Source organism: Trichoderma citrinoviride (assembly GCF_003025115.1).
Source record: "Trichoderma citrinoviride strain TUCIM 6016 unplaced genomic scaffold BBK36scaffold_10, whole genome shotgun sequence".
NCBI classification, from domain to species: Eukaryota; Fungi; Ascomycota; class Sordariomycetes; order Hypocreales; family Hypocreaceae; genus Trichoderma; species Trichoderma citrinoviride.
Window position 1 is genome coordinate 469,029 of NW_020194718.1, and position 26,562 is coordinate 495,590.

At 55.7% G+C, this 26,562-nt stretch overlaps 7 protein-coding genes across 7 annotated transcripts; 4 read left to right on the plus strand and 3 right to left on the minus strand.

Moving 5' to 3' along the window:
* The first annotated feature begins 1,509 nt into the window (after positions 1-1,509).
* Positions 1,510-2,566, plus strand: BBK36DRAFT_1176903 (hypothetical protein). Its single transcript, XM_024896035.1, has 3 exons — positions 1,510-1,895; positions 2,348-2,421; positions 2,453-2,566. The coding sequence occupies exons 1-3, from the start codon at positions 1,541-1,543 to the stop codon at positions 2,513-2,515; spliced, it is 492 nt and encodes a 163-aa protein (XP_024747956.1). The 5' UTR covers positions 1,510-1,540; the 3' UTR covers positions 2,516-2,566.
* A 446-nt stretch (positions 2,567-3,012) lies between these two features.
* BBK36DRAFT_169387 (glycoside hydrolase family 16 protein) lies at positions 3,013-5,167 on the plus strand. The gene is given in 10 exon segments (XM_024897821.1): positions 3,013-3,074; positions 3,115-3,126; positions 3,142-3,153; positions 3,206-3,279; positions 3,297-3,364; positions 3,406-3,931; positions 3,996-4,941; positions 5,043-5,084; positions 5,105-5,134; positions 5,148-5,167. The coding sequence occupies 2 exon segments, from the start codon at positions 3,420-3,422 to the stop codon at positions 4,933-4,935; spliced, it is 1,452 nt and encodes a 483-aa protein (XP_024747957.1). The 5' UTR covers positions 3,013-3,074; positions 3,115-3,126; positions 3,142-3,153; positions 3,206-3,279; positions 3,297-3,364; positions 3,406-3,419; the 3' UTR covers positions 4,936-4,941; positions 5,043-5,084; positions 5,105-5,134; positions 5,148-5,167.
* A 6,030-nt stretch (positions 5,168-11,197) lies between these two features.
* BBK36DRAFT_1123293 (glycosyltransferase) lies at positions 11,198-13,959 on the plus strand (the record flags this gene model as incomplete). The annotated part of the gene is made up of 2 exons (XM_024891038.1): positions 11,198-13,696; positions 13,771-13,959. The coding sequence occupies 2 exons, from the start codon at positions 11,198-11,200 to the stop codon at positions 13,957-13,959; spliced, it is 2,688 nt and encodes an 895-aa protein (XP_024747958.1).
* Positions 13,960-14,656: 697 nt separating this feature from the next.
* BBK36DRAFT_1135870 (hypothetical protein) lies at positions 14,657-18,581 on the minus strand. Its single transcript, XM_024892788.1, has 6 exons — positions 18,447-18,581; positions 17,965-18,373; positions 15,770-17,935; positions 14,995-15,715; positions 14,815-14,860; positions 14,657-14,737 (listed from the first exon to the last, which is right to left on the minus strand). The coding sequence occupies exons 2-4, from the start codon at positions 18,363-18,365 to the stop codon at positions 14,998-15,000; spliced, it is 3,285 nt and encodes a 1,094-aa protein (XP_024747959.1). The 5' UTR covers positions 18,366-18,373; positions 18,447-18,581; the 3' UTR covers positions 14,657-14,737; positions 14,815-14,860; positions 14,995-14,997.
* A 1,069-nt stretch (positions 18,582-19,650) lies between these two features.
* On the minus strand, positions 19,651-21,794 carry BBK36DRAFT_1176913 (hypothetical protein; the record flags this gene model as incomplete). The annotated part of the gene is made up of 3 exons (XM_024896036.1): positions 19,651-20,433; positions 20,505-21,209; positions 21,264-21,794. The coding sequence occupies 3 exons, from the start codon at positions 21,792-21,794 to the stop codon at positions 19,651-19,653; spliced, it is 2,019 nt and encodes a 672-aa protein (XP_024747960.1).
* Positions 21,795-23,626: 1,832 nt separating this feature from the next.
* Positions 23,627-24,299, plus strand: BBK36DRAFT_1122795 (hypothetical protein; the record flags this gene model as incomplete). The annotated part of the gene is made up of 3 exons (XM_024890979.1): positions 23,627-23,737; positions 23,858-23,909; positions 24,076-24,299. The coding sequence occupies 3 exons, from the start codon at positions 23,627-23,629 to the stop codon at positions 24,297-24,299; spliced, it is 387 nt and encodes a 128-aa protein (XP_024747961.1).
* Positions 24,300-24,875: 576 nt separating this feature from the next.
* Positions 24,876-26,333, minus strand: BBK36DRAFT_1122894 (phosphoserine phosphatase serb; the record flags this gene model as incomplete). The annotated part of the gene is made up of 1 exon (XM_024890990.1): positions 24,876-26,333. The coding sequence occupies one exon, from the start codon at positions 26,331-26,333 to the stop codon at positions 24,876-24,878; it is 1,458 nt and encodes a 485-aa protein (XP_024747962.1).
* Between the last annotated feature and the right edge of the window lie 229 nt (positions 26,334-26,562).

Here is a 26,562-nt window from a genome sequence, read left to right on the forward strand (position 1 = left end):
TATCCGTAAATGGACAGGATGGCGAAAGACAAACAGGTTCCTGGCTGGTCGTGAACCCAACCTGCGGCCGCAGAATCGATATGACTTGACTCCAAGCTCATCGAGATCCATGATAGTGAATGCATTCCAAAGGACACTCAGGCGGGTAGACTAGAAGCCATGCCAGCAAAGAAACCCCCACCGCGGCGGAGTCAAGCCACACGTTAGCCTCGAGACTTCAGCTGCCATTGTTTAGCAGCCCGCGGTATCCTGTCTCCGCTCACGACATCTGGTCCGGAGGGGAGAAATTCATATGGATGCTAGCAGTAGACAAAGCGTCAGTTGCGGTCTCGCCAAGCCGGACCTTTGCTGCCGCATTCTCGTAGATTTCTTGATTTGCCCTGGGCTGTAATTCGTAGGTGAGGTCAAGGGGTCTGATCAGGTCCTGTTCGGTGCTATCAGCAAGACAAAATGAGTGTTGCCCAGCGTCTGCCTGTCCATGTGTCAATCGGCAAAGGCTATCCGGGCTGCGGCCTTGTCCAGCTCAACGTGCGACTCCCTGCGCCCTTATCGGCCAACTCAATTGAGTTGTGCAGATGAATCGCCGCTCTTCGACATGGTATTGCCTCGACCGAAGATGTGAGGCATAAGCCGTGAGTTTGAATCGATCAGCGTGGTGGAGCGGCTATTGGCTGCGGACAGCGTCAGTCCCCATTCGTCTCTTTTTTTTTTTCTTTGCCTGTCCTTGCCCTATCCTCTCTTTCCGCTCTGATTCCGAAGTATAGCGGCCATGGACAGCCCGCATTGACCAGACGATGCTCTTGGAGAGCCCCAGTGGTAGGGATGTAGTTGTTTTATGTGTCGGATCTGGGGCAACAAAGTTCAGCAGCTGGATCTGAATGACGTAAATGAGGGCGGAGGTGAGACCTATAAGTGGCTTCCCTTGCATCTCTGACTTACACGCACGCGCAAAGTGGACACAGCTTGGATCGTGACCTCGGGATGAAGCATCTGATCATATTTTGCTGTAGACCGCGATCCTCGTTGGGGCAATCAATTTGAGTTTTATGCCATCGACCTTGAACCTTGCCAGGCACAATACCAATGTGAGCGATCCAGCAAGACTCGAGGCCGTCATCCCCGAGGCAGATGGTTGGATAACCAAGTCCCTCACTTGGTTTCATGCCTCCAACGAACCATGCAGAGACGGAACCTTGTCATGGTTCCTTTGTGTTGGCATCAATTTACCCGGCAAGGTTTCCCACGTCTTGCCCAAGCTAACACCGGCACAAGTCGACAAAACGGACCGACAGCTTCCACTGCGGCCTCTCGGTGCCCTTTCTTCCTTGGTCCGGCTTCTTGGCGGCATTAACGCGGAATCTGCTGCAGTTTCTGGTGGCGGAAAGTCTCGTCATTCCGAAGTTGCCAGCAATTCTGGTGTGGCCCTGGCTAGTGCAAATGCGGGAGGAGTCAAAGATGGTCGATTGACCATGATTGTTGCATCTGATCGTGGTGTGTGTGTGCTCGTGAGGGCGTGTCTCTATCGAAAGCGGTGAGAGGCATGACGGACTGGGTGACAGGGGATCTTCAGGCACCGCATGGAAGAGAGAAGGCTGAATGGCGGGCGCTGAGCAAGAGGGAAGCCACAGCGGCATCTAATCGCAGCCACCTGTCGCTGCTTTTACAGCTTCGCATCGAGTGGCCAGCACCGGGACCCGCGATCCGGCTTGTGCCGCCGGCCAGTGTCAAGCCAGGGGCATCGCAGTCCGCCAGCTTTAGCGCTCGAAAGGCGCCGGATACAGGCCCGACCGGCCTTCTAGCGCTGTCCCTGTCGAGAGCGAAAGAGTTTGCTCTGTCTGAGGGCATCTGCCCGTTGTCTTGCAGGAAGAGTGGCCCGGCTCTGCGGCAGAGCATCAGTCAATCAGTTCCTTCTCAGGACGCGGTGCCGTGTGCCACCGCAGGCTCTCTCTCTTGTCGCACTGGCAGTGGGTATAGCGGATGCGGTTGATGCGGCTGATCGATAGTCGCTAGCAATATCAAATCAGAGCTTGGCGCTGCAACAAACAGGATTGATACGAAGTCGCCGTGTGAATCCGGCAGAGGTCATCATGCGAATGTCCATAGTATCCTCTGTACTTCGTACCACCGTATGATGTATCGGCTGCGCAGGTACATACTTCGTAGCACTCGTACTTTGGCACATTGTAGGCTGTAGGGCGCTTGTCTTGCCACAAGGGTTGCAGTGGGTGGTGCTCTGGCGATGCACACAGCCGAATACCCACGCCGGAGCCGACAAACTCTGATCAGAACGAGGCCATCGACGGACCCTGTGCCTGAATTGGCAGTATAACCTTATCTGCTACACCAGCGTCCTCGCGGCCGTTCTGCGGGAGTTGGTACCGCTATGCGGCCGCGGAAAACAGGCACCGGGTTAACAACATGGTAAGATCTAAGCATACCGAATAACTGTTAGCCTGGCCCCGGTCCCTGCTTCTTTGCTTCTGCTCGTGCCATGCTCACCATCAGCGCTGCTTGATAGGACAGAGTTTAAGCTGTCCGGGGGTGTGGAGCTGGGCCAGCAAAGAGACACACTTTAGTTGTACATGCAGCGAACAGGAAAGTTTGAGTCGAAGCCAGGCGGCAGGGATCAGCTTAGCAACAAGGGACGGCACCTTGGCGCTGGACAAGGAGCTGCAACTCGCTGCAGCTCACTGCACACGCCCTCGACAGCTCGCAAGTCGCGATATTCCAGGCCCTGCAGGTTGCGAGCGGGTGGTTGGATGCGTTATTGAGTTGCCGGGTCTCCGCTGGACGAGACCGGGGGGAGCGTAAGGTGATTGATAGTTGTAGCTGCAGGAAAAAGAGTTGGAAGAAGCAAAAAAAGTTTGAGGGTGTCGACAGTGAATGGCTCACGGATACCTCAGGTATCAGGCATCGCAGACGCACATGCGCATGTACATGTACCTTTGCCACGAGGTGCCGTCTGAGGTCGCACCAGTACAGCAACTCGGCTGGACGACTGATACCAATCCAAGGCCCAGGACAGCCTCAACAGTCCATCTGCACGCGCCCGCCCAGCTGAGAAGAGGCTTGAGGCGATAATTCCCAATCTCCTCCTCCTACTTCTTCTCCATTGCAGCGGCCGCAGTCCCTCTGTCCAGTTGAGATTGTGTACTTCGCGCAAGGTGCTTCCATCGACCTGATTCCTGGGATATCAGACCCTCCCCACTCACTCAATCATTCTCTCACAACTTAGTATCTACCCTCTCCCCAATCCATACGTCACCGTCGCAGCGGCCTCTCTTTCTTTCTTTCCTGCGTGTCTCATAAGGTGCCCACGGATTCCCTCCAAGTCCCAATCCAAGCCGTCTGTTGCAACCTCACACCCAGAGTCCTGTCGACGCATCAGACCATCCACCCATTCATAGAGCAGCATCTCAATGGAGCAGAACTTCTACGGGCGACCTCCCGTCGTCCCCTCGGCCGCAACATCCAGCGCGCCCACGCCTCTCCGCCCTGGAACGCCCAACACTGATGCCAGCCGCAACCTCTTTGACAACACTGACACGGCCTCAAATGCCCAGGGACCCGGCACAAACCCCTTCGTGAGCCCGGACGCTTCACGGCCTGCCTCCAGCTTTGAGGGCTCGAGCGGCAGCCCCTACGAAGAACCCGCTGAAGCTCGTGGCGGCCAGCGGTATTTCCACTCGCGACTCGTCAAGAAGGGCGAGATCGAGAAGCCTTGGTTGAACAAGACCGACCCCAAGGAGAAATGGGTCACGATACTGCCCCTCCTCGGCATCCTCCTGGGCCTGGCCATCTCTGGCTTCCTGGTTTGGGACGGCTTGCGAAGTGTCGTCCACCACAAGTACTGTCCAGTCTTAGATGAGGACTTCAGCGGCGGTCTTGATCCCAGCATTTGGACCAAAGAGGTGCAGGTTGGCGGCTTTGGGTAAGTGCCTTGCTTGAATCGAGTGCCGGTCTCATGCGCTTTTACTGACTTACACGAAATCCAGCAACGGCGAGTTCGAACAGACGACTGGCGGCGATAGCAACGTCTACATTGGCGACAATGGCCATCTCATGATCAAGGCAACGCTGCAAGATGCCAACCTGGTTGAGAAGAACAACGTCATCAACTTGCTCAAGGACGGCACTTGCACCTCGACAGACTACTATAGCTGCGTTGCTGCCACCAACACCACCAACGGCAACTCCACCATTGTTCCCCCGACACTCTCCGGCCGCATCAACACCAAAAAGGGCGCAACGCTCAAGTATGGCCGTGTCGAAGTCACTGCGAAGCTGCCTGTGGGCGACTGGCTGTGGCCCGCCATCTGGATGTTGCCTGTCAAGGACACCTACGGGCCCTGGCCTTGCTCTGGAGAAATTGACATCATGGAGTCGCGCGGAAACAACCACACCTACGGCCAGGGAGGCAACAACATTGCTTCGTCAGCCCTGCACTGGGGTCCCGACCCGGCCAACGATGCTTGGTGGAAGACCAACAACAAGCGCAAGTCTCTGCACAGCACCTACAGCCAGGGTTTCAACACATTCGGCCTCGAGTGGTCGCAGAAGTACCTCTTCACCTACGTCAACAGCCGGCTGCTGCAAGTCACCTATGTCAACTTCAACAAGCCCATGTGGAAGCGCGGCGCCTTCCCTGACTCCACGTCCAACGGCACGCGTCTGGTTGACATCTGGAGCCAGACGGGCCGTGACAATACCCCCTTTGACCAGGAGTTCTACCTCATCCTGAACCTCGCTGTCGGCGGGACAAACGGCTGGTTTGAGGACGGCAAATCTGGCAAGCCTTGGTTGGACCACTCTCCCAATGCCCCGAAAGACTTTTGGGACGCTCGTGACTCATGGTACCCTACTTGGACCCAGCCTCAGCTCGAGGTCAGCCGCGTCGTCATTACGCAGCAGTGCGATGGTGACGAAGAGTTGTGAGCCAAACCCTTCAATGCTGCTGTGTTGTTGCAACACAGAAGATACCATGGCGTCATGGTCTATTTCACCTTGTTTCTCCTTTATTTTTGAAAATGTATCAGGTATACGTAGGCGAAGGGTTTACGGTCGAGATTACAGTATCTTGTTGGGTAATTTGGATGGAGGGTATATTTGGCTACTAGATGCGCGTCCCAAAGCTAAACGGCGTTTGGTTGGATATATACACTGAATTTATCTTGTTATTGAATGCCTTTTATTGTGAATCTTTGACACTACCCGGGTATCTGGTAAACGTTCGAGAGAGCAATACGATGACTTCAAGTTCTCTTTGCACGGGATATCAACTACATTCCCACAGTATCTTCTACACGTATCGAATCGCCCAATTACACAGGGCGGCAGGTGAATATACGAAGATTCCAGCTGATTGGGCTTCACGCCGACAGACCACAGCGCATCACATCACGGCAACGTTGATGCGGTGTAGACACCAGCTGAGAACAAGGGGACAACAAAACAAATCTATCTTCTTTGAGCAAAGCTGTTTACTTCGCTGGCAAACCTAATGGCGTGCAATATCCATCTTGCCAAAGTCTCGGCCTCCCATTGTTAAGGCTGCATTTTGCATGTATGGCGCCAGGGATGTGATGCAGCCGCAAAGACGCCATTTTCACAAGGGGAACAAAGATATGGGACTGGACTCTTCTTTTCCACGTCAAGCACCTGCTGAATCTATTGGTTGATATTCGTCTGCCAGTAATCGGTAGTCTTGCTTCTCCTTACATGTATGTATGTATGTGGGTGAAAGCGGTGCAGAGTCCACATCATGTATGTATGTTGGCGTTGGCAGACGGTGTTTGTCTGCGGTTTGGGTTGCATGGAAGCTGAATACAGAGATGTAGATAAGGCTGAAATGCAAAGTAAGCAGGTTGGGCTTTTTCTCACGTTTCTCTATCTATCTCCTTCTCGCAATCGTCATGTCCTGCCTTGCTTTTGTTTGCTGCTCATTGTTCGCCTGGCCGATCCTGTCTTATCTTGCTCGGCTGGGTGCAGCCTTGTCCAGATAATCTTGACAATAGTAAGCAGAATACATAGGTTAGATTACCTGAGACCTGCATTATCATCCCGTCATGCCGCCGCACAGCATAGTAGTATCCAGCTTTCTCTTGCAGATGCAGTGTATGCGTGGCTTTTGTTAGGCCGGTTGATGTCTTGACTTATAGCCACAGAAGCTTTACGAGGCTGGCTGCCGTGTAAAAAGCTACAAAGTACAAGGGGCATTCAACACCATTCCTATCTACCTACTTAGCCAGCCCGATCTTCTTTTTGTTTAGCGGCGGACACTAGGAACAAAAGGGGGGAGGGTGTGTGTGGTAGGGGATATCTTCCGAATGGTTGCTTGTGGCGGTAGGCTGTTCTGGCCCCCCCCCTTTTCTCTTGCTGGTTTTCTTCTCTATCCTTTCTATCTCTCCTCAGCCGAACTTGACGAGTATCATCCGGGTACCGATTCCTGGTTTGTTTTTTGAGCTCTCTTCAACAGTCCTTGTACGGAGTACTGCACTTATCATATACCCGATACTGAATCTTATTAGCTCTTTGGCAGCAGATAGTGATCACTTACTCCTTCGGGAGGCACACCGAACGTAAACGGTAACAAGATACTGGGCTAATGTGCGGCAGATGCATGAACACGTTTCAATGCACGAGCATCTTTTCTAGTCACTTACTTTATTGTCTTCCCAAGATGGATCTAGGACCCAGTATGCTCAGCAACGCCGTGTAATGCGGTTATACCGATACTACGGCATAATGGGGCTTGGAAGGGCTTGGGGGTCTCTGCATGGTCAACGGGACGTGACTTGTTCTAGCGGATTCGATAAAGGCAGCCACAACGGAGGGAATGCCGTAGCGTGAATAGAGAGACAGCTCTATCGGTGACGAAGGACACGGCGTTTGGACTACAAATGCAGCCATATCACTGTGGGCGGCATGAAGGGTAGGACAGGTACAAGCCACGAGGCTTTCGACCAAGGGATTTGATTTCTGAAAGTGGACATATCTATGTAATTTCATTGCGTCGACGTGGTTACCCGTTTTGCTGGTGATCCCCCAGCTGTCTCGGGCATGTCCTGGTTGGTGGTACAGAATACGGACGTGGAGAGGAATGAAGGAACATGGCGGCCATGAGGTGCGCGATGAACGGATATGAGCTTCGCAGGTCTCCCCGAAGGAGCATCTACGCCTCATCGATGGGCGGCTCCCTCTCGAGTCTTTCATGGGCGGCTTGTACTCCATGACAGGTAGCACATACATGTCAGTGAGCAAAATTTGCATCTTGACAGGTAAGGGGGCGGCTGATGGCGGCCTATTATACAGACTGTGGCTTGCTTGGCTGGTGAAAGGGAGATTGTCGTGGCGCTTATAGCACGCGTGACAGGCGCATGGAAACATCAAATACATTCCGTGGAGGCGAAGAAGGACCCTTTTTGCAGTAGAAAGACAATAGACAGCACTTGGCACTCGTTCTATCAGTATTCAGGGTAAGTCGTGATGGTGTTGAGCACATCAGAGGTGGTAGTACCGGGGCTCGCATGACCATGTTGCTGTACGCTGGACTGCTGGACTATTGCTCCACAGACATACGGAGGCAGCTATCAAAAGAGATGTCCTCGCGTCGCTAACTATTTAGGCCTAATGCTTAGCGACGCGAGGACATCTCTTTTGATAGCTTCCTCCGTACAACCCGTCTAGATAGCATGCCAGTATCAGTAAGCAGACACTACAATGGGGAGATGGCATACGGTACTATTGAAATGCGGTTGGGTTGCTCTCGTAACGGTGGCATCGAGCTGAGTCCTCCCATGCTCCAACCGAGGGCCACGTGGAGGCACATTGGCCAGATGATGCGCAGACTCTGGCTGGCATAAGACGAACAACAGAACTTGGCTCACCGATATGCAGATACTAGGTACCGTCCCGGGCTGATGGGAACTCGTGCCAACTGAACATGTCTTGGGTGAAGAGACATCAACCGAGTTATCGAGTTGGGGCCATGTCAACGTCGTGGTGCAACTCGGCAAGCAGAGACGGAAAATTTACCCACACGAAAAGTGGAAATACGAAGTCTGTGGCGGAAAGATGGCCAAAAATAGCCTCGAGTGCATGGCCCAAATGCTCCCGTATTCCGGATTCTGTATCTCGAGCCATTATGCGCAGCAACGCAGCACCAGGCAGGGTCGTCCACAGCCTCTGATTTGCAGGCCACATGCCACCCACACCCACCTCAACGAAAGACCTGCGGATATCAGCACGGGTGTGCCTGTGGCGTTCGTCGTGGCCTTTGTTGAAGCAAGTCCAAAGGGATGGCAGCCATCTTTGAGTGCGAGTACAAAATACCAGCACACACAAGCCTCGCGAGCCCGTGTAAGCTTCACCACCAGAGCCGGCCGAGTGATGGCTCTGCGAGGGAGGACTCGTGCGTTCTCGACTGTGTGCAAGGGGGCCGGAGCTGGCAAGTTGAGGATAGCCATCAGCCCTCTGCTTTCATCTTCCTGATGCGCTGTTGCGGTGGCGCTGGACGTGCGTTTGTGGTCGTCCTGAAGCTGGCGCGCGCGATCCAATCGGGCATCAGGAACCCGAAGTTGTTATCTCTAGGCTGCCCTGACGCCATGGAGCTATTGCCCTGATTGCGTTCTCTGCCGGCCTGGCTGACTGGTCTGTCGAAGGAAGGCTGCGTATCGTGTATTATCATGCATTAGGTTCTGCGTCCGAACAGAGTCGGAGGAGTGACTGGTCGTCTGGCTGGCATCTCGCAATCTCGCAATCTTGCTGGAGTCTCACAGAACTGGCCGGGGCGATAAGACGGAGTAAACGAGTGCCGGGAGACAGTGCTGACCCTAATCCTCCGATCCGGCTGCCGCGGCCTGGCGTGTGCTAGTCAGTCAGCCACGGTCATTGAAGCTGGTGATGAGGACGATGAGGGCATTCGCATTCAGGCGAGTGGAAGGTTTGCGAGATGCAGCTACTGCCTGGCATCAGGCGCTAGAGCACAGCACTATCTGAGCGCTGCCGCACCTGTCGCCGCTTTAAGCGGTCGCTTCAGGTTGGCAGAAAAGGCGCTGGCCAATCAGATCTGCTCGCCAGGGGTTCCCACAAAGGCCACCAACTTTGGCTTTTCTTTTCTGCCGCTTGAGCTACCAGACCTCACCCCCTCCTTCTCTCCACCATCACACCCCCCCCTGGGCCTTTTGTTGTTCTCTATCAATTGGGTTGACGTGAAATTCGCACCCCAGGCACCGGACGGGCGGGCGATTCGCCGACAGAGCAGAGGCAGCCTCAACTGAGCAGAAGGCAAGCCAAGGCAATTCGGCACATCTCCACCCCATGTGCGAACCCGGCGCAAAGCTACGAGCAACGACAAGCCCATTGACTTTGGCACTCTCTTCCCAGCCGCCCGCTCGAAGCGCGCTGTCCAGGTACAAGCGCAAGCCCAAGAACACGCTCACGGCCCTCATACGAAGGAGTCATTAGACGGTCCCAATTCCATGGAGCCAGCCAAGGCCCTTGAGAGGAGCCAGGCGGGGAGGCGAAAGTCCGGATTACTGGCCGGACTTTTGACGACGAACCCACCGTGACTGTCACCATGCCGGCGATTGCTCCAAGGCCACCGGCGAGAGAGGGCTCTTGGCCTCAACTGGACGAATACTAGACTGGGGAGGGAAGAAGGCTATCCCCAATTGTCAGCACCGACGGCTGCGTACATTCACGACAGGCTCTAAGAAGTACGAGGTACGAGGAATCGACCTGGTGCGAAAACGACAGCAAACGAGCTGCCATATCCAGGCGGCCAAGAAGCAGCCACAGGCACCAGGGTCCGGTCAAAGTTCACTCAATGACTGATGCTCATGGCTGCTCCTCTCGAACATTACATACATAGGCTGTCCAGATTACTGAGCAAGGGTATGCCGTCGCTTGTCTTCTATTGCCTGTGCTACTCCATACTTCGTACCGAGCGGTACCCATCGCCGTGGACTTGCACGGATCTCTGGGCTGGCTCGAGGAAAACGTGGGCAGTGGTCCATCAGTAGGCTGTTTCTTCCAACAATGATGGGGCCCCAGCCATCGATTGCTACTACCCACGAGGACCTGTAGCATCGGTCTCAGATCGTCTAGAACCGGGTGCCTCTTCAGCGAGGGCCCAGATCTGTCATCCATCGACAAGGTCGAGTCAATACGGTGTCTTGGCTCGGGTGCTGGATATCGGGCATGGACTCGAGCCAGAGCTTTTCCTCCCTGCTTGCCACTCGACCTGGCCCGGCAACCTGGCCCGTCTCTAGCTGCTTTCCCTATCGTCTTGAGTGCTGCGAGACTCCTGCGGCCTGGCGTGGCGTCCAAACGGAGGCCGGAGTCCCATCAGCTTGTTCTTGTTCCTCAGCATGCCCACTCCCACCACAGTGATGCTTGCGCCTTGGCGCATAAGAGCTGCAGCTTGTTGCGCCTGCAACCTTGCATTGCCAACCGCACGCCCTCCCCCCCTGCCTCCCTGACCAAACTCTGTCGCTACGCTTCTTTCCTGCCCTCAGCTCCAACCCAAGAGGTGCTGCTTTCTACCCACCATGCACACCAGACCGAGAGATCGAGCGGGAGCCACCGATCGGGATGCTTTGAGAGTCCAGCCCACCCATTTCTTGGGCTGCCACCGGGCCCTGGCCTGATCTCGTCCCTAGTCCACCATCCGCGATTGCATCCCGTCCTCGTCGACGGCCTTGCCTCACTCCCCCACCCTCTCTCCAACTCATACTTCTTCACCTCGTCGCACGTCTTTATCATCTCCTCCCTCTGCCCTCCCCTTTCCCTCGCTCATCCGCCAGGCCTGCAGACGTTGCGTTCTCGGCCAATATCGCATAAGTGGACAAGGTCTTCGGGCATTGCCTTCGTTTCCGTTCCACACCACATTCACTTACACTCGTTCTCTTCACCACCGCTCGTTATTACCAGAGGGAGCTCGGCCTTGTCGTGCGTCGCGGTCTCTCCACTCTGCGGGTAGCATACTTGCTGTCGTTATAATACCAGCGCTCCACGCTGCCGGTTTCGTGAACCACAATCACTTACACTCAACGTATATCGGCCGAGTCAGCTTGAAAGGAGCCCCGTTTCAACCTTCAGCACCCCCAGAGAGGGCTTGGGACTCGAACAGTTCCATTGCCTGGGGCAATCGCCCACAAAACTACCTCCACAACCTCTTCACTTCACACTGGTCAAGATGGGTATCGCAAGCTACTTCAAGACCAGCACCAAGAATGCTGAGCAAGCACCGCCAGCGCCGCCGCCGCCGGCCAAGCTGGTACCTCCTCCTCGGTTACAGCATGAAGGCCGGCAGTCAGTCATGTCGGAAAAGCCACCATCGTCCACCTCGGGCAACGACATGGACCTTCAGCCTCCCACCCCCAGATTCCATTCCCGGCCCCAGTCCAGCTCTGGAAGGTCTACCCCTTCAACGCATAGCTCCATGTTCCTCGACGACATCAAGCATGAAGTCATGGTCAACTACCTGTACCAGCAGCAGTGTTCTCAGCTCTGGGTTAGCGACGGATCTGGAGAGATTGAGGGCGTCTTGCTCCGTAAAGCTCGCGGCCACTATATGGCCTGTCCTCCCCAGCTTGCCAACTCTCCCTTTGCGTTAGCATGCGCTGCTCTCAACGTGCAGTGTGCCATGACGGTCAACTCGCGTGTCATCAGGACATTTCTGCAATGGTCCCCTGACGCCGTTGATGTGCCGCTCATGAACGGCTTGCGCGTGCAGATTCTCCCTACCATTGATGACTTGCCGCGAGCTCGCAAGTACCAGTTCGCTGCCTTTGTCGCATCCGAGGGTCTCCTGGTTGTCTGGGATGACGATGCTCTTCATCTGGTGGCACGCGCCAAGGCCATTGAATCCGAGCTCATGGAGCTGGTGTGGAAGGCCGGCAACGTAGACGATGAAGGCGGCGATGAGAAGGGAGTCCAACCTGTCACTGAAGTTGAGATCGACGAAGAGAGCGGCGAGATTAAGCCCGAGAAGCGGCCTATTCACCTCCAGAACACCGTCCTCGTGTCTCTGACCCTGGCCCTGGTGACCGTCTCCCTGGGCGCCGCTTGGAGACAGCTAGCCATTGAGGTTTCCGTGGACAGCAACTATACCCGTCTTGCCCTCGTGGCCCTGGCTCCGGTCCAGGTCTTCTTCACGCTCTTTTTCGCCCAAGTCATCATCGGCTGCTTGGCTCAGATCTTTGGCCCTATTCGTCAGCTCACAATCAACTCCAAGTTCTACTCTGCCCGACCGCCGCCGCGTCTGCAGACTGCCGTTCTCCCTCACGTCACCATCCAGTGCCCCGTCTACAAGGAAGGTCTGCAGGGTGTCATTATGCCGACCGTCAAGTCTATCAAGCAGGCCATGTCTACGTATGAACTCCAGGGCGGCTCAGCCAACATGTTCATCAACGACGATGGTCTGCAGCTCATCTCCGAAGAGGACCGTCTCGCTCGCATTGAGTTTTACGCCGACAACAGCATCGGCTGGGTTGCCCGCCCCAAGCACGGAGAGAACGGCTTCACGCGCAAGGGCAAGTTCAAGAAGGCTTCCAACATGAACTTTGCCCTCATGATCTCCTGCAAGGTCGAAGAGAAGCTGCAGGCGATTGAGCGTCCTCCCGAATGGAGCCAGAACGACGAGGCCATGGCGTACGAAGAAGCTCTCAAGGAGGTCCTCGAGGCCGATGGCCGTGCCTGGGCTGATGGTAACATCCGCATGGGAGACTACATCCTGCTCATTGACTCTGATACCCGTGTTCCCGCCGATTGCCTGCTCGATGCCGTTTCCGAAATGGAGCAGTCCCCTGACGTCGGCATCATGCAGTTCTCCTCCGGCGTCATGCAGGTCGTCCACACCTACTTTGAGAACGGCATCACCTTCTTCACCAACCTCATCTACTCTGCCATCCGATACACTGTCTCCAACGGTGACGTCGCGCCCTTTGTCGGCCACAACGCCATCCTTCGCTGGTCCGCTATTCAGCAGGTCGCCTACCAAGATGAGGACGGCTACGACAAGTTCTGGTCTGAAAGCCACGTCTCGGAAGACTTTGACATGTCGCTGCGTCTGCAGGTCAATGGGTACATCATCCGCCTGGCCGCCTGGGCCGGAGAGGGCTTCAAAGAGGGTGTGTCTCTGACCGTCTACGACGAGCTTGCCCGATGGGAAAAGTACGCCTACGGCTGCAACGAGCTCCTCTTCCACCCCATTCGCACCTGGCTCTGGCGCGGCCCCTTTACGCCCCTGTTCCGCCGCTTCCTCTTCTCCAACATTCGCTTCACGTCCAAGGTCACCGTCATCTCCTACATCGGTACCTACTACGCCATTGGCGCTGCCTGGATCCTGACCGCGGTCAACTACTTTGTCATGGGCTGGTTTAACGGTTACCTGGATAAGTACTACGTCGACTCATGGCAGGTCTGGTTCTCCATCATCATCGTCTTCAACGGTCTCGGCAACGTTGCCCTGGCCGTCATGCGCTACCGTGTCGCCGAGCGCGGTCTGCTGTACGCGCTGTTTGAGAACTTCATGTGGACTCTCATGCTGGCCATTTTCCTCGGTGGCCTGTCGCTGCACGTCAGCCAGGCTTTGTTGGCGCACATGTTTGAGATTAACATGACGTGGGGCGCCACGAGCAAGGAGGCTGAGTTCTCCAACTTCTTTATTGAAGTCCCCAAGGTCTTGAAGAAGGTCAGTCACCCCCCGACCCCTCCATTAGTATCGTCGCTTTGTGAAGAATCTTGCTGACAGATATCGGCTTGTAGTTCAAATTCTCCATGCTCTTCTCCCTAATCTTCATCGTGGGCATGATCATCCTCGCTCAGGCGCCCTTTGTCCCCTATGACTGGCGTATCAAGGACTTCGTCGCTATCCTGCCCATGGCCACCGTCGCCGCCAGTCACTTCCTGCTGCCCCTGGCCCTGAACCCTGCCCTCATGACGTTCTCATGGTAACTTGGCAAATATACGACCACACAGAAATGACTTATAAAAACCTACAACACAATATGTATAGACGGGATTGGCGTTTCCTCCCTCCATTCCCACATGTGGACCACCACGACTTTTCATCATTATCAACTTTCCTTTCGTCACCCATTGCACGACTTCGTACGATTTAGAAAATGGGTTCCAACTTATTTCTCTGCAATTCTTCTTCATTTTTTTTCTAGTTTCGTTTCCTTGTCATGTTATGGCCTAGGCCCAAACGCTAGATTCTTAAACGTTAATCACGGAAAGGGTTCGCAATTCGGAGGAATGATGTCAAAAACTGTTATGGAGAAAACTTGCGAAAGTATGGTATTTAGGACGGGGCTTCTTGGGATCAAAAAGGGCAAGGAGGTGGACAGCGGGCGAATGGGATGGGATTGGCTATAGTGTTGGTTATAGGATAGTAATAACAAAATAAGAATATTGTCCTCACATCTTTTTCATCCTGAGTTCGATAGACAGAATGATGGAGAAAACGAATTGGCAATACGGCGGAATTAGAAACCCCTTTGCTCCATTCATTTGATAGCTTCGTCAAGTTGGCAATTTAAGTCTATCCCATTCTTCGTTTACGGCCCAGATTAGACACAAAGAAAGGCGAAAACCACAAATTGAAAAGGAATGAAAAAGAAGAAAAGGAAAAGAAAATTCCATCTATATACCCAAAAACGCCTCTATAACCTCTTCATCAAAATGAAACTCTCTCAAGGGGTCATGCATATCCCTCTTCATCCATCATCATCATCGTCTGTTCCAGCTGCATCCCCCCGTTGTTCAATCCCGTTCCATCTAATCCAGATTTTTGATCTTGTAAAGACATCTTTCCCACAGAAAAAGCGTGCACAAAGCTCTACCCAGACGCTAAATCTCAGAAACCCATAAAACGACCCGATCTGTGACTTCTCTCTAGAGAAACATTCTCATAGCGTTTAAAAAAGAATCAAAGAGCACAAAAAAAAAACTTTTCCATCTCTCATCAAAAACCAACCCCAGGTGTGGTTTTTACTCCTCATCATCGGTGTCAGGAGGGTGAGGAGTTCCCTTCGGACTGTTGAGCCACTCAATGTGTCTCAAGCGACGACGGACTTCCCGCTCCTTGAGCTCCTTCTTGGTCAACTTCTTCTTCTTGCGAGCCTTGAACTTGAGCTCGCCGTTGTTATCCTCAACGCCGGAGTTGACAGCGCTGCTGACGACCGAGCTGGCCGCAGTGCTGGTGACGCCACTTCCGGGACGGCTGTCCTCGAAGCGACCGAGGTCAACAGCCGTGTTGCCACGCTGGGTCACGCGACCGTCGTTGACGAGCCACTGCTCGGAGCAGAGAGCGCCGACAAACTCCTCGTTGTGAGAAATCAGGATAACACCTCCCTTGAATTCGCGGATGGCCACGGCCAGACCTCCGAGAGAGTCTCGGTCCAAGAAGTTGGTAGGCTCGTCCAGAACCAGCAAGTGAGGGTTGTTCCACATGGCACCGGCAATGACGACCTTGACCTTTTGACCACCAGACAGCGAGCCGATCTCGTTGTGGTTGGCAATCTCGGGGTCCAGGCCAAGATCCTCAAAGTGCTTGGAGATGACGGATGGCTGGAGCTCACGGTAACCGAGACCCTCGCGAGACGCCTCGTGGTCGTCAAACTCCTGGACCAGCTTGTCGAAGCCGAGCTCGAGCAGGGTCTCGCGAGAAACCATGCTGTTGTACTTGGGAAGCATGCCACGCCATTTCCTAGCAGACGGTTAATATCGATACTTACAAGTCAGAGGTTTGGTTTTCACTTACACTTCGTATTGGAACGTCTTCTTGAACTTTTGACGACCAACAAGCGCCTCAATCTGCTTGGCGGGCTTGCCGTCCTTGAGATCGATGAACTTGTCCATCTGCGCACGGTCCTGCTCCGACAAAGCACGAGTCTGCTTCATGTGGACTTCACGGTCATCACCGTGCTGGTATCGCCACTGCAGATACTGGTTGGGAGTCTTCTCCAGGTGCATCTCAACGTGCTCCAGAGCATGCTGCTTGATGTAGCCAATTCGGAGGTTGGGGTGCTTCTCAACCTTGCCAGTGGTCGGGATGGTCTCGCCGGTGAGCAGCTTGATCAGAGTAGACTTGCCCGCACCGTTGGGTCCGATGATGGCCACTCGTGAGGACAGAGAGAGCGAGCAGGAGACCTCATGGAGCGATGGCTTGGAAGCCCCGGGGTAGGTATACGAGACGTTGGACATGCGAATGATGGCACGGGTCTGCGACTTGATACCGGTGAGGATACCCGGAGGAGGGAACTTGAACTGGACGTTGGAGGCCGAAAGAGTGTAGTAGCTCTTGGCCTCGGGGCGCATCTTGACGAAAGCGGCAAGGTTGCCCTTGTAGCAAGCAAGCTTCTTGTTGGGCTCGTAGTGGTAAATGTCGGTGGTGACGTTGTCCAAGAATCCAGAGTCGTGGGACACGATCAAACTGGTAATGTCGGGGTGTGACTTGAGGTAGTTCTCCAGCCAGGCAATGTTGGCAACATCCAAGTGGTTAGTAGGTTCGTCCAGCAGGAGGACGTCGGCACCCTTCAGCATGGCTCGGGCCAGGGCAAGCTTCATCTTCCAACCACCAGAGAGGGAGCCGACCTTTTGGGCCTGGCGACCCTCGGGTCCAGAGGTGAAGCCGAACTCCTCGAGAACCTTGGAGATGTGCTCAGTTCCCTGGGGGCCGATTTCGGGATCCTTGGAGACGAACTCGAGGATGCTGATGTCGGCATCTTCGCCCTGGTTGTGCTCGACGTAGTAGGTGCGCAGGACATCCTGAGGAGGGAAGCCCTCCAGCTTGCCGGCGGCAATACTCTTCATGAGAGTAGACTTACCGGCACCGTTGCGGCCGCAGAGACCATATCGGTGGCCCTTGAGGAGGCGCAAGTTGGTGTGGGAAAGCAGCAGCATACCACCGTAGGCCAGAGAGAAGTCGGCGTTGACAATCTCAACCTCGCCGTCGTCCTCCTTCTCAGGAACACCGTATTTGCGCTGGTCCTCTTCCAAGTAGAACTGCTGGATGACATCTCCCACCTGTTGGGCAGCGTCGGGGTGCAGCAGACTCTTCAGGTAAGGTGCAATGTGGGAAGAAATTCGGGTGACGTAGCGGTAATTGACCTCGGTGGCGACCATCTCGCTGATGTAGCTCTTGGCGAGCTTGTACAAGTCGGACTGCAGCACCGCGGCGTTGTGCTTCTGGACCTCGGCATCAATGACCTTGGCGACGTCCTCGACGGTGGTCCGGGCAATGATGTCCTTGTCGTTACCCATGGCCTTTTCCATCGTAGCCAGAGCTCGCTCGGCAATCTCTCGCACCTCGGGGAGAGATGCACGCTCGCAGACGCCCTTGACACCAGGCATCAGCTTGGGGAGGAAAGTTCGGGCCTCGATGGGGTCGTGGACAAGCTTGGTCAAGTTCTCGACGATGACGACAGTCTGTCTGAGGACCTCCTGGGAAGTGGTGGGCGTGTTGAGCGATCGCTCAAGGAAAGGCGTCAGCAGAGCCAGCACAGGAGACGTGACGACAGCCACGAACGTGGTCTGCGACAGGGCGTGGATAGCCTTCTGGAGGGTCTGGGGAGAAGGATGCTGCATGGTGTCGACCAGCAGGGGGATCCGAGGGGCAACGTCGTCGTTGGACAGGAGCGTCGTGAGGGAGTTCATCGTCTTGACGGCCTGCTTCTCGACCTCGGTCTTCAAGTCGTGCATGCCGCCCTCGACAAGGGGGATCAGGCCGGCCAGCTTGGCACCCATGGCCTCGCGCAGCAGGTCCTTTTCCGCAGCCTCCTCCTTGGTGCCGCCGATGGTCACCTGAGACTTGTCGGCCATCTTCTGCAGCAGCTGGTAGGCACCGACAGTGCCCTGCCACTTGCCCGTCTTCTTGCCGAGATACTGCGTCAGCACGGGCAGCAGGCCGACGACGAGGGCCTCGGGGCTGAGGTTGGCAGGGCGTCCAGGCCATACTGGGCAGCCTCGCGGACGACGGCACCCTTGTCGGCCAGGGCATCCAGGGCGCAGGGCACGGTGCCGGCGTCCTGGACCAGCAGCACGACCTCGCTCAGGGCCTCGCGCGGCGGGAAGCGCTCAAAGATGGCGCCCAGCAGGTTCTGGCTGCTCTCGCGGCGCAGCCCATTCTTCTTGTCGGCGGCCGCCTTCTTGATCTCGGCGAGGATGCCGTACGTCGTCAGGCCGGCGGAGCCGACGGAGCTCAGCAGCAGCTCGCAGAGCCCGTAGCAGGCATCGATGGAGGCGGCGGACGTCGTGGCGGTAAAGACTGTGTTGAGCAGGGCCGCGACATCGTCCTGTGATGGCGGGGGAGGGGCCTCTTTCGACACCACGAGGGGCGGCGAGACCGGGTGAGGCATTGCGGATGTCGTTTGCTGAGCGTTCCTGCTGTAGAGAAATAGGGGGGGTATTCAGAAACGAGAGAAAGACAAACAGGAATCCCCAGAGCAAAAAGCCTCAGCCGCAGGACGTAAGAACAAAGGCTGGTCTGCTGCAAAGTCTGGGGAGAAAAGAGAGAGGGAGAGGCGATGCTGACCAGGAAGAAAAAGAGGAAGATAATGATGGGGATAGACAAGAGGTCTAGATTGGGCCTGGTTGCTGGACTAAGCCACTTCCTCTGCACTGTGGTTGGGCCTTGAACTTTTTTTTTTTTTCTTTCCTTTCCCTTTTCTTCGGGAAAAATTCTCTTATCAGCCCCTTATCTCTCGAGACAAGGCTTGGCCCGCTAAGCATGTGCGGCTGACGTTATCACCACCAAAGACGACCACGGCGCTTCCACGTGGGTCACGGCAGGCATCATCTCTGGGCGAGGGGCTGCCGTTACAAATCAGAGGACAATAGGGGCTCGATCTGAGTGCTATTGGTGAGTTTGGTATGATCACGGAGTACTAGTCACTGTTGTGGACACAGATGCATGCTATTCATCTTCAGCACCCAAAGTGGACAGTTGGCAGTTGATGCTTGACGGAGGAGAGTTACATGCATGCATGTACCTATGTATATTGAAGGTACATTCACATGCAAATGCAGGAATGAGCCACACAATGGGTGACGAATTGGAATGATGCGATATCAGATCAGTTTGAGAGAAAAGAATAGATATTGCTCTTCGTCTAAGAACGGAAACGACCTTTGGTCCTCCGCCAGGCCCAGCATGCTTAAACTTTAGTTCATGATTCGAGTCTACACTTCGTTTGCCCATCTCAGTGACGCCACCACGCCTCTCAATCAGAAGAAGAACACAGAAAAAAAAGAAGACAAAAAGAAAAGTCCAAGATTGGGAGAATGAGAGCATGAGAAAGCAAAAAAGAAAAAAAGAATTGTGGAAAAGAAATCGAGAAAAAAGTAATACAAACAGGCAGATATGCCACCCACGACAGGGTATAAGATTAGAAACACATTAGCTATATTCCAACACGTTGCAAGACTCGTACACTGCTCCATGTATGTATGTTCGTTCCAGCCGTATGTGCTTCCCTTCGTCAATAAATCGAGTGCGAATGAACTAGAAAAGAAAAAAAGAGGCATCAACCATGATCGGTTGCTGTGGAAGAAGAGGTCTTGGAAAAGCAAAAAGGTAACGGTGAAATGAGTTCCAAGAAGATGGAAAAAAAAAACACGCGCGATATACAGAGGTCATAAACATCAAGGCTCGCCCTGACTCGAGCCCCGGAGGGCCACGGGGCCTTGGAAGCCGCCTTGGGAAGAGGGCTTAACGGCGGCCATTTCGAGACCTCGAGAGTCGGGTGCTGGTCGTTGGTCCCGGTGAAGGCCCAATCGCTGGTCGCCATTTTGATAGCTCTTCTTGAACTGGTAGTAGGAGGGCGTGCGCGGCCTGCAGAGGACGGCCAGGATGTTCCTCCAGATGCTCGCCTGGTCGAACGGTCGATATCGCTCGCTCTTGGTGAACTTGTGCGAGTTCATAAACTCTCTCGTCGTTTCGCCACGGGCCATTAGGAAGATGTGGTATCCCATGAGGGCAGCCGGGTAGAGAAAGCTAAAGATGCCCAGGATGACCAAGGCCAGAGAGACGCGGAAGTGGTTGATCGACTTGCCAAAGGAGATGTTGTGTTGGTTCGCATAAACAATGAGCTGTGCCAGGCTTACGCCAATCAGGTAGAGAGAGAGGAAGGTGGCGGATGAGACAAAGGTGAAGAAGTATCGGTAGTTGCGCTTGCCAACGCAGTTGTTCAGCCATACGCAGTGGTGGTCGTGCGTCTCAATGCAGTTGTCGCAAAGACGGCAGTGGTGAGCACGAGGCGGCCGCCAGATGTTGCACGTCCGGCAGTGCTTGACGGGGAACTCCATGGCGGCAGCCGTCGGCTCCGCTGATTTGATCAGTGTCCAGTCATTTGTAGGAGGGTCGACACGGAGAGGGTCCTCATGCGGCGCCAGAGGAGGGAACTGGTGAAGGTTCCGGGGAAGAATCTAGCATCATCTGTCAATATTGGTGGTCTTTGCCTTCAAGGACACGAGATGGCTAGGTCTGGTTCACTTACCCCGGGATCTGAAATAGAGGCGTGGAGAAAAGACGAGAAGCAGATATATGCGAGGTAGGCGAAGATGATGGGAATGGCGGGAGAAACGTGATGCCACAGAAACGGGGCTTCGAAGACGAAGAAGAGAACGCAAGGCAGCACCACAAAGAGTCCCGTAGCAACGTTGATCGGCCTCTGCCTGGTGTTTTGCCATCGGCCTCCGAAGAGGAACATGGTGTTGCCCTCAAAGTACTCATAATTGCGATGCCTCTTCCTCTTGCTGAACTTGTGCTGCACGGCGGTGCTCTCCGTCTTGGGCCGGAGCTGGGAGTCGACGGGGTTGAGTCGTGGCGACGACGCAGCAGTGGAGGCGAGCTTCTCGACGCCGGCCGCATTTCGATTCTCGGCGCTCTGGGCTTGGTCCCGGTCACTCTTGCCGGGGAGGAACGTCGATCCAAACGACCTGGGTGTCTTGAGCATGGGGCTCGGAAAGCTTCTCAGATCGCTTAGCTTGCCGCCTCGACTCAGGTCGAGATGCGGGGGCGCCTTCTCCGGACCCGAGACCTTGCGCAGCGGTCGAACGCTCTCCGACAGGCTGCCGCCGGCATAGTGGCCGGTAGGGCTCGTCGTCGTCTCCGTCGCCTGGTCGAAGGTGTCGGGCTCGGTGAAGTCGGTGCCGCGCGAGGGCAGATGCCGCTGGTCTTCGCTGTACATGACGTGCTGGAACTGGACCGGCGGTCCATGGTGGGCCACGGGCGAGGGTGCAAAGTCGTGGATGACGCTGCCGTCGACGTCGGTTGCGTTGTCCGGGAGGTCGCCAAACTGTGGCTGGGGCGCGGCGGGTGGCTGGGCCGTCGCAAGAGGACGTGCCGCCACGGCTCTCTGGGCCTGCAGCTTCTGCGAGCTCATGGGGTGGAAGAAGGCGTTTGACGTGAGCGACGGTACGTGGCTGCGGGACGTGACGCTGGACGACGACAGGCCCAGGGCCGAACTGGTCGTGCTGGTGCCGCTGCCTCTCTTGCCGACGCCCAGGCTCTTGCGGGCGCCGCCCCATACCTTGGACGAGGCCGCCGTCTTGGCCGTCTCGGGCCGGATCGCCGACCCCGATTCCCTCGTGCGATGCGTCTTGGGCGCCGACGTCGATGCGTTGCCGTCGGCCTCGTCCTCGCTGGCGATGTCGGTCATGTGGGAGGAGACAACGCTGTCCGGGCGCCGTTCGTTGGGAGTCGAGACGGTTGTGCGAGGCGGGTAGGCCTGGTTGTTGCTGCCAGACCGCGGCGAAACGGGCGAGTCTGGGCTCGGGGACGCCATCGTGATGGTCCCGTACGTGCGAGTTGCGCAAGTCGTCCTATAACATAGCCCGTTCCCTTGTTTGTTTGCCTCTTGTGTTGCGTTTCTCTTTTTCTTCCTTCCTTCTTTTCCGTGTCCTCCTCTGAATGGTTTCGTCGACGATTACGAGATCCGAGTGTTCCGTCAAACAGAGATTCGCTGCAGAGAAGAAAAGGAAGAGACGAAAAAGGCGATCGTGCCGGACAAGCGTATGACAGATCGACTCGATGTTTGACAAAGCTTTTGCGGCTATCGGCAACACGCTGCTGAGGAGGAAAAGATGGAGTTGGACGAATGGATGGGTTCCGCTCGCTGGGGGAGATCGCAAAGCGGGAACGGGGTACTAGAGTCTCGGGTGGCCGCTTTGTAAGAGGCGTCGCGTAACAAGTCGGCGGAGGGTCGGATCGCGAGAATTCCAGGACGAGGCGTCTTAGTCAAAGGAGTGTAAATGAATGAATGGCCGTGCAAGAAGAAAAAAAGAATCAAACAAGGGGGGACGATGGAAAGTCGGAAAGAGTGTAGACGAATCGAAAGACTGCAGCAATAGGTTAGAGGGAGCGTCGGAAGCGGGGAATCGCTTCAAGATGGGCAGAGACAAGAAGGAAAAAAAGGCGATGACAAGCAGTTCGGCGCTGTTGTGGATGGAGGCAAGGCCGGAAGGACGCCCGCTCCGGCAAAAGCGGAGGAAGGAGAAGAAGAAGGAAACGCGAGACAGAGCACGAGAGATGCCACCAGCCCAGCCGTTCCTTTTTTTTCCCCGTCTCGCGAGCGTCTGCCGTTCGTCCACTTTTCGATGCCTGTTCCTGTTTTAACGAGGCTGCAGGCCTGCCGCCCAGACCCTCCTTTTTCCCAGGGCAGCGCCGCCAAAAGGGGCTGGCCATTGGTGCGTTTGTCTTGCTGCAATTTGCAATTTGGGCCACGGACGCAGTAGCTGCTGGCCGGGCGTGGCGTACTAGCTACCTGCAGTTACCACTGGGCATTTCTGGCTGGTGAGCTGACAGCTCCGGCGCGGGTTGGTAGCCGGTACCTGGATGGGCGACTAGCGGTACCTGCGCACGGAGCACGCCTCCCAGGTGCAGCGCTGGAAGTGAGTTCCATGACCTGCAGGCCCAGCTGCTCAGCGGCCTGCATGAGCGAGTGCATGATGTGCCCTGAGCATGTCGGAGTTGCAAGCAATCAACGGCCTGTGCGCCGATTCCTGGCTTGTGACCACCTGTCTGCTACTTGTAGAGCCTGGAGTGCATGGAACAAAGAAACAATGAGAGGCTCGCTGCTGGCCGAGACGCGAGAGCATGTCCTCTTCATACTACTTGAGGTTCTCTCACATTCTGGGATAACGAGCACTGGGCATCAGCTACTTACCAGTACATACTCGTACAGCGAATGACGGTCACCTCCTGTGCCTTGCCTTGCTTGCCTGCCCTGCCCTGCCCGCCTTGCCTGCCTTGCTTCTAGCCATGCGCATAAGAAACCGGCCACACTCGTCATTGGCTCGTGGAAATTGCATGTCCAAGCACGACGGGAATCTTGCCGCGGGCTGATGTGATCTTACCTTATCCATGCCGTGCCACCGTCCTCTAGTGAGCTCATGATTACCTAAGTAAATCGGTACCGGTACGGAGCGATTCCCCAGCTTCACCCATACCATGTGACTTCTCACGTGCGCCCATCCCACCTTCGGCATTGGCCAATGGCATCCTCGGAATCTCGGGTTGAAATCATCATACGACCCCCAGCTCTACCAGCAGCTTCCAAACCACCAACCACTCCAAAATCCTCCCACCTCCTCCGAAACCTCAGCGACAACAACAAAAATGGCCTCCATGATCACCCGCCGCTTCTTCTCCACGACGGTCCGCCGTCTGCAGCAAAACACCAGCAAGCAGGAGCTGCAGTCCGAGTCCAAGCGCAACCCCGAGACTTTTGTGCGTCATAATTGCACCAACTTCCGGAAGCTTTGATTCAGCCTGGCTGCGGAGCTGAGAGCTTCTGTGCTATACTGTGGGAAGAATAGTCGAATGGGCTAATGCGAAAGGAATTTGTAGATTCTGGGTGGTGTGATGGTCCTCGCTCTGGGCGGTGCTGGCTTCTACTTTGGTATGCGAAACGAAACCTCCATGAAAACGACCACAACACTTGTGAACGACAAACACAATCCATTCTTCAACCCCTCTTCGAAGTCACCGAAGTCACGGAATGATACTTCGCTCCAAGAAGATCTCAAACATGTCAGAATACTAATCCTCTTCCCGCAAAACACCAGGCCGCTCCCCCACCGGCGCAACATCCGAATCCCCCGTCAACGTCGCCGCCATGCCCTGGCAGGGCGACGCCGAGGGCAAGTACACGTACCACCCCGGTGGCGACCCCAACGCCGCCCCCCGCGACGCCCCCAGCGCCCTCAACGTCGTCATCATCCCCAACGTCACCGCCCCCAAGGAGGCTCACGAGAAGTTCAACAAGTGGGGCAAGGAGGGCTACCCTTAAGCAACAAAAGGTGCTATCGAATGTCTTGAGAATTGATGGGGTGAAAAGATGACACGGAGAGAGAGAGAGAGAGAGCATGCTTTGCTGTGTGGGTTTGTAGTATTTAAATGAAGAGGGCAGTCTTATGCCTGTTTGTAGATATATGGAGTGACTGGGTGAGGGAATGAGGGATTGTATCGAGATGAATCATGTTTTGAAAACGGAACAGTGATGATGAGAGGAAAGGACAAGAGAAGAAGACGTTTGCCTGAATTTCTTCCACCTTCTCCCTTCATGTGAACGCAGGCATCATAGTTGTTAAGGCTTCTACAGAAGCTGTCCATTCACCGAGGGTAAAAGCTACTATACCAAGTACAAAACCTTTAGAATTCCCAACGCAGTCCTCCTTGTTCCCTAACCAGAAAAGCTCCCATTCAGAAAAGCCCATCGAACCACTTCTTCTCCCGGTTTCTAGCCCTTACGACGCCGTAAACCCGCTTCTTCCAGCAAAACCCTCAAACCCCAAACACGCTCCGCGTCATCACCTCTCTCTCCTCTCTTACTCCTGAATGCTCCAAACTCGCAAGTGATGTCCACTCACGAAATCAGCATATCAATCTCCTCGCCCGTGAACCCAAACAGGTACAGCAAGTCCAGCAAGCTCTGCCCATTCAGCCTCGCGTCGGCCTCCATCTGCACCGTCGGCTTCGCATTCCACGCCACGCCCAGGCCAGCCTTCTCCATCATCAGCAAGTCGTTTGCGCCGTCGCCAACGGCAATGACCTGGGACAGATCGATGCCCTCCTTCTGAGCAATCTCAACGAGCAGATCGCGCTTGCGCTCCTTACCGACTATGATGCCCTTAACCTCGCCCGTGAGCTTGCCGTCCTCGATGACCACTTCGTTGGCGTGCGCGTAGTCAATGCCCAGCTCCTTGGCCAACCACCCCGTCAGGGGCAGAAATCCGCCAGAGAGAACGGCCGTCTTGACGCCGAGCCGCTTCAGCGCCTTGAGCAGCTCCCGCACACCATTGGTCACGTTGAGAACTGGCCGGAGGCCCTCGAAGACGGTGGCCGGCAGGCCCTTGAGCAGCGCGACTCTCTCACGGAACGACGACTCAAAGTTGAGCTCGCCCATCATGGCCCGGTGCGTGATGTTGGCCACGCGCTCTGCAAGATCCGGCGGGTCGCTGAGGTTCTCGGCCAGCAAGTCAATGACCTCCTGGGTGATGAGAGTGCTGTCCATGTCAAAGACGACCAGTCTGGGGTGCTTCCTCCACAAGGTGTCCCGCTGCAGAGCCACGTCGACGTTCCACTCCTGCTCGAACCGGTAGATCAGCTCGTGTTTTCGCAAGTCTGCCAGGCTGAGGTAGCTGGGCGACGGAGCAGGCGTCAGCGTCAGCTCGACAACGCGCGGGTTCTCCTGGTTGTCCAGGCAGCGATGCGACGAGTGCGGCTCCTCCGCATCGTCGGGCAGCGGAAACGTCGACATGAGGTGCAGGAAGGACGTGATGCACAGCGGCGACACGTACGAGCCGTACAGGTGGTCCAGCTGCGGCTCGGCGGACTCGTGCGTGGGCGGCTCCAGCGGGAACTCGTCCATGCTGGTCGTGGGCGCCATGTTGGGCGGCAGCGACTCGGTGCTGTCGGCCAGCCCGCCGTTCTTGCTGGCCGGCGACCGCGAGCGGCTGAGGCCCCCTGACGTGCTCCTGGCCGGCGCGCTCCGGTCGGCGCCCTTGTAGAACAGCGTCGCGATCAGGCGGTCGGACTTGCGGCCGGCGGGGGGCGCGCAGTTGGGGTGGGAGTAGCTGTGCGAGACGCCGCTGTCGACGACGACGGGCGGGTGCTCGGGCGACGGCACGCCGTTGAAGGGCAGCTTGGGCGACTTGGACGGCGACGCGTCCTCGACCAGCGTGTCGATGCCGTGATGGGCCTCGGGGATGCGGTGCTGCGGCGGGCGGTACTGCTGGTGGTCGCTGAGGTACGAGCTGCTGCGCATGCTGCTGGTGAGCTGCGGGCGCTGCGAGGGCGCCTTTGCCGTTGCCGCGTCTGCCATGGTGTTTCGGCTGGGGAGGGCTGGTTGAGGAGGAAGAGAGATGAGAGGGATGATCTGATGCCCGACTCGACGATGTTTCGCCAGAAGAAGCCGGAACGAGAGCCCGGAGACGGAGGCAAGAGTGAGGTCGGAAAACAGAAAGCAGCCGCGGATTCGGCAGCCTCGCACCAAAAGGCTCTCAATAACTAGCTGAAGAGCGAAGGCTAGAGCGGACAGAACAAAGACAAAA

Coding starts and splice junctions, on each gene's coding strand:
- BBK36DRAFT_1176903 (XM_024896035.1), top strand. CDS start 1,541: ATGACGGACTGGGTGACAGGGGATCTTCAGGCACCGCATGGAAGAGAG. Junction 1,896..2,347: donor GGCTCTGCGGCAGAGCATCA/GTCAATCAGTTC, acceptor CTGCTACACCAG/CGTCCTCGCGGCCGTTCTGC. Junction 2,422..2,452: donor GGCACCGGGTTAACAACATG/GTAAGATCTAAG, acceptor AATAACTGTTAG/CCTGGCCCCGGTCCCTGCTT.
- BBK36DRAFT_169387 (XM_024897821.1), top strand. CDS start 3,420: ATGGAGCAGAACTTCTACGGGCGACCTCCCGTCGTCCCCTCGGCCGCA. Junction 3,932..3,995: donor GTGCAGGTTGGCGGCTTTGG/GTAAGTGCCTTG, acceptor CACGAAATCCAG/CAACGGCGAGTTCGAACAGA.
- BBK36DRAFT_1135870 (XM_024892788.1), bottom strand. CDS start 18,365: ATGCCTCACCCGGTCTCGCCGCCCCTCGTGGTGTCGAAAGAGGCCCCT. Junction 17,936..17,964: donor GTCGTCCGCGAGGCTGCCCA/GTATGGCCTGGA, acceptor TGCCAACCTCAG/CCCCGAGGCCCTCGTCGTCG. Junction 15,716..15,769: donor AAGACGTTCCAATACGAAGT/GTAAGTGAAAAC, acceptor ACCGTCTGCTAG/GAAATGGCGTGGCATGCTTC.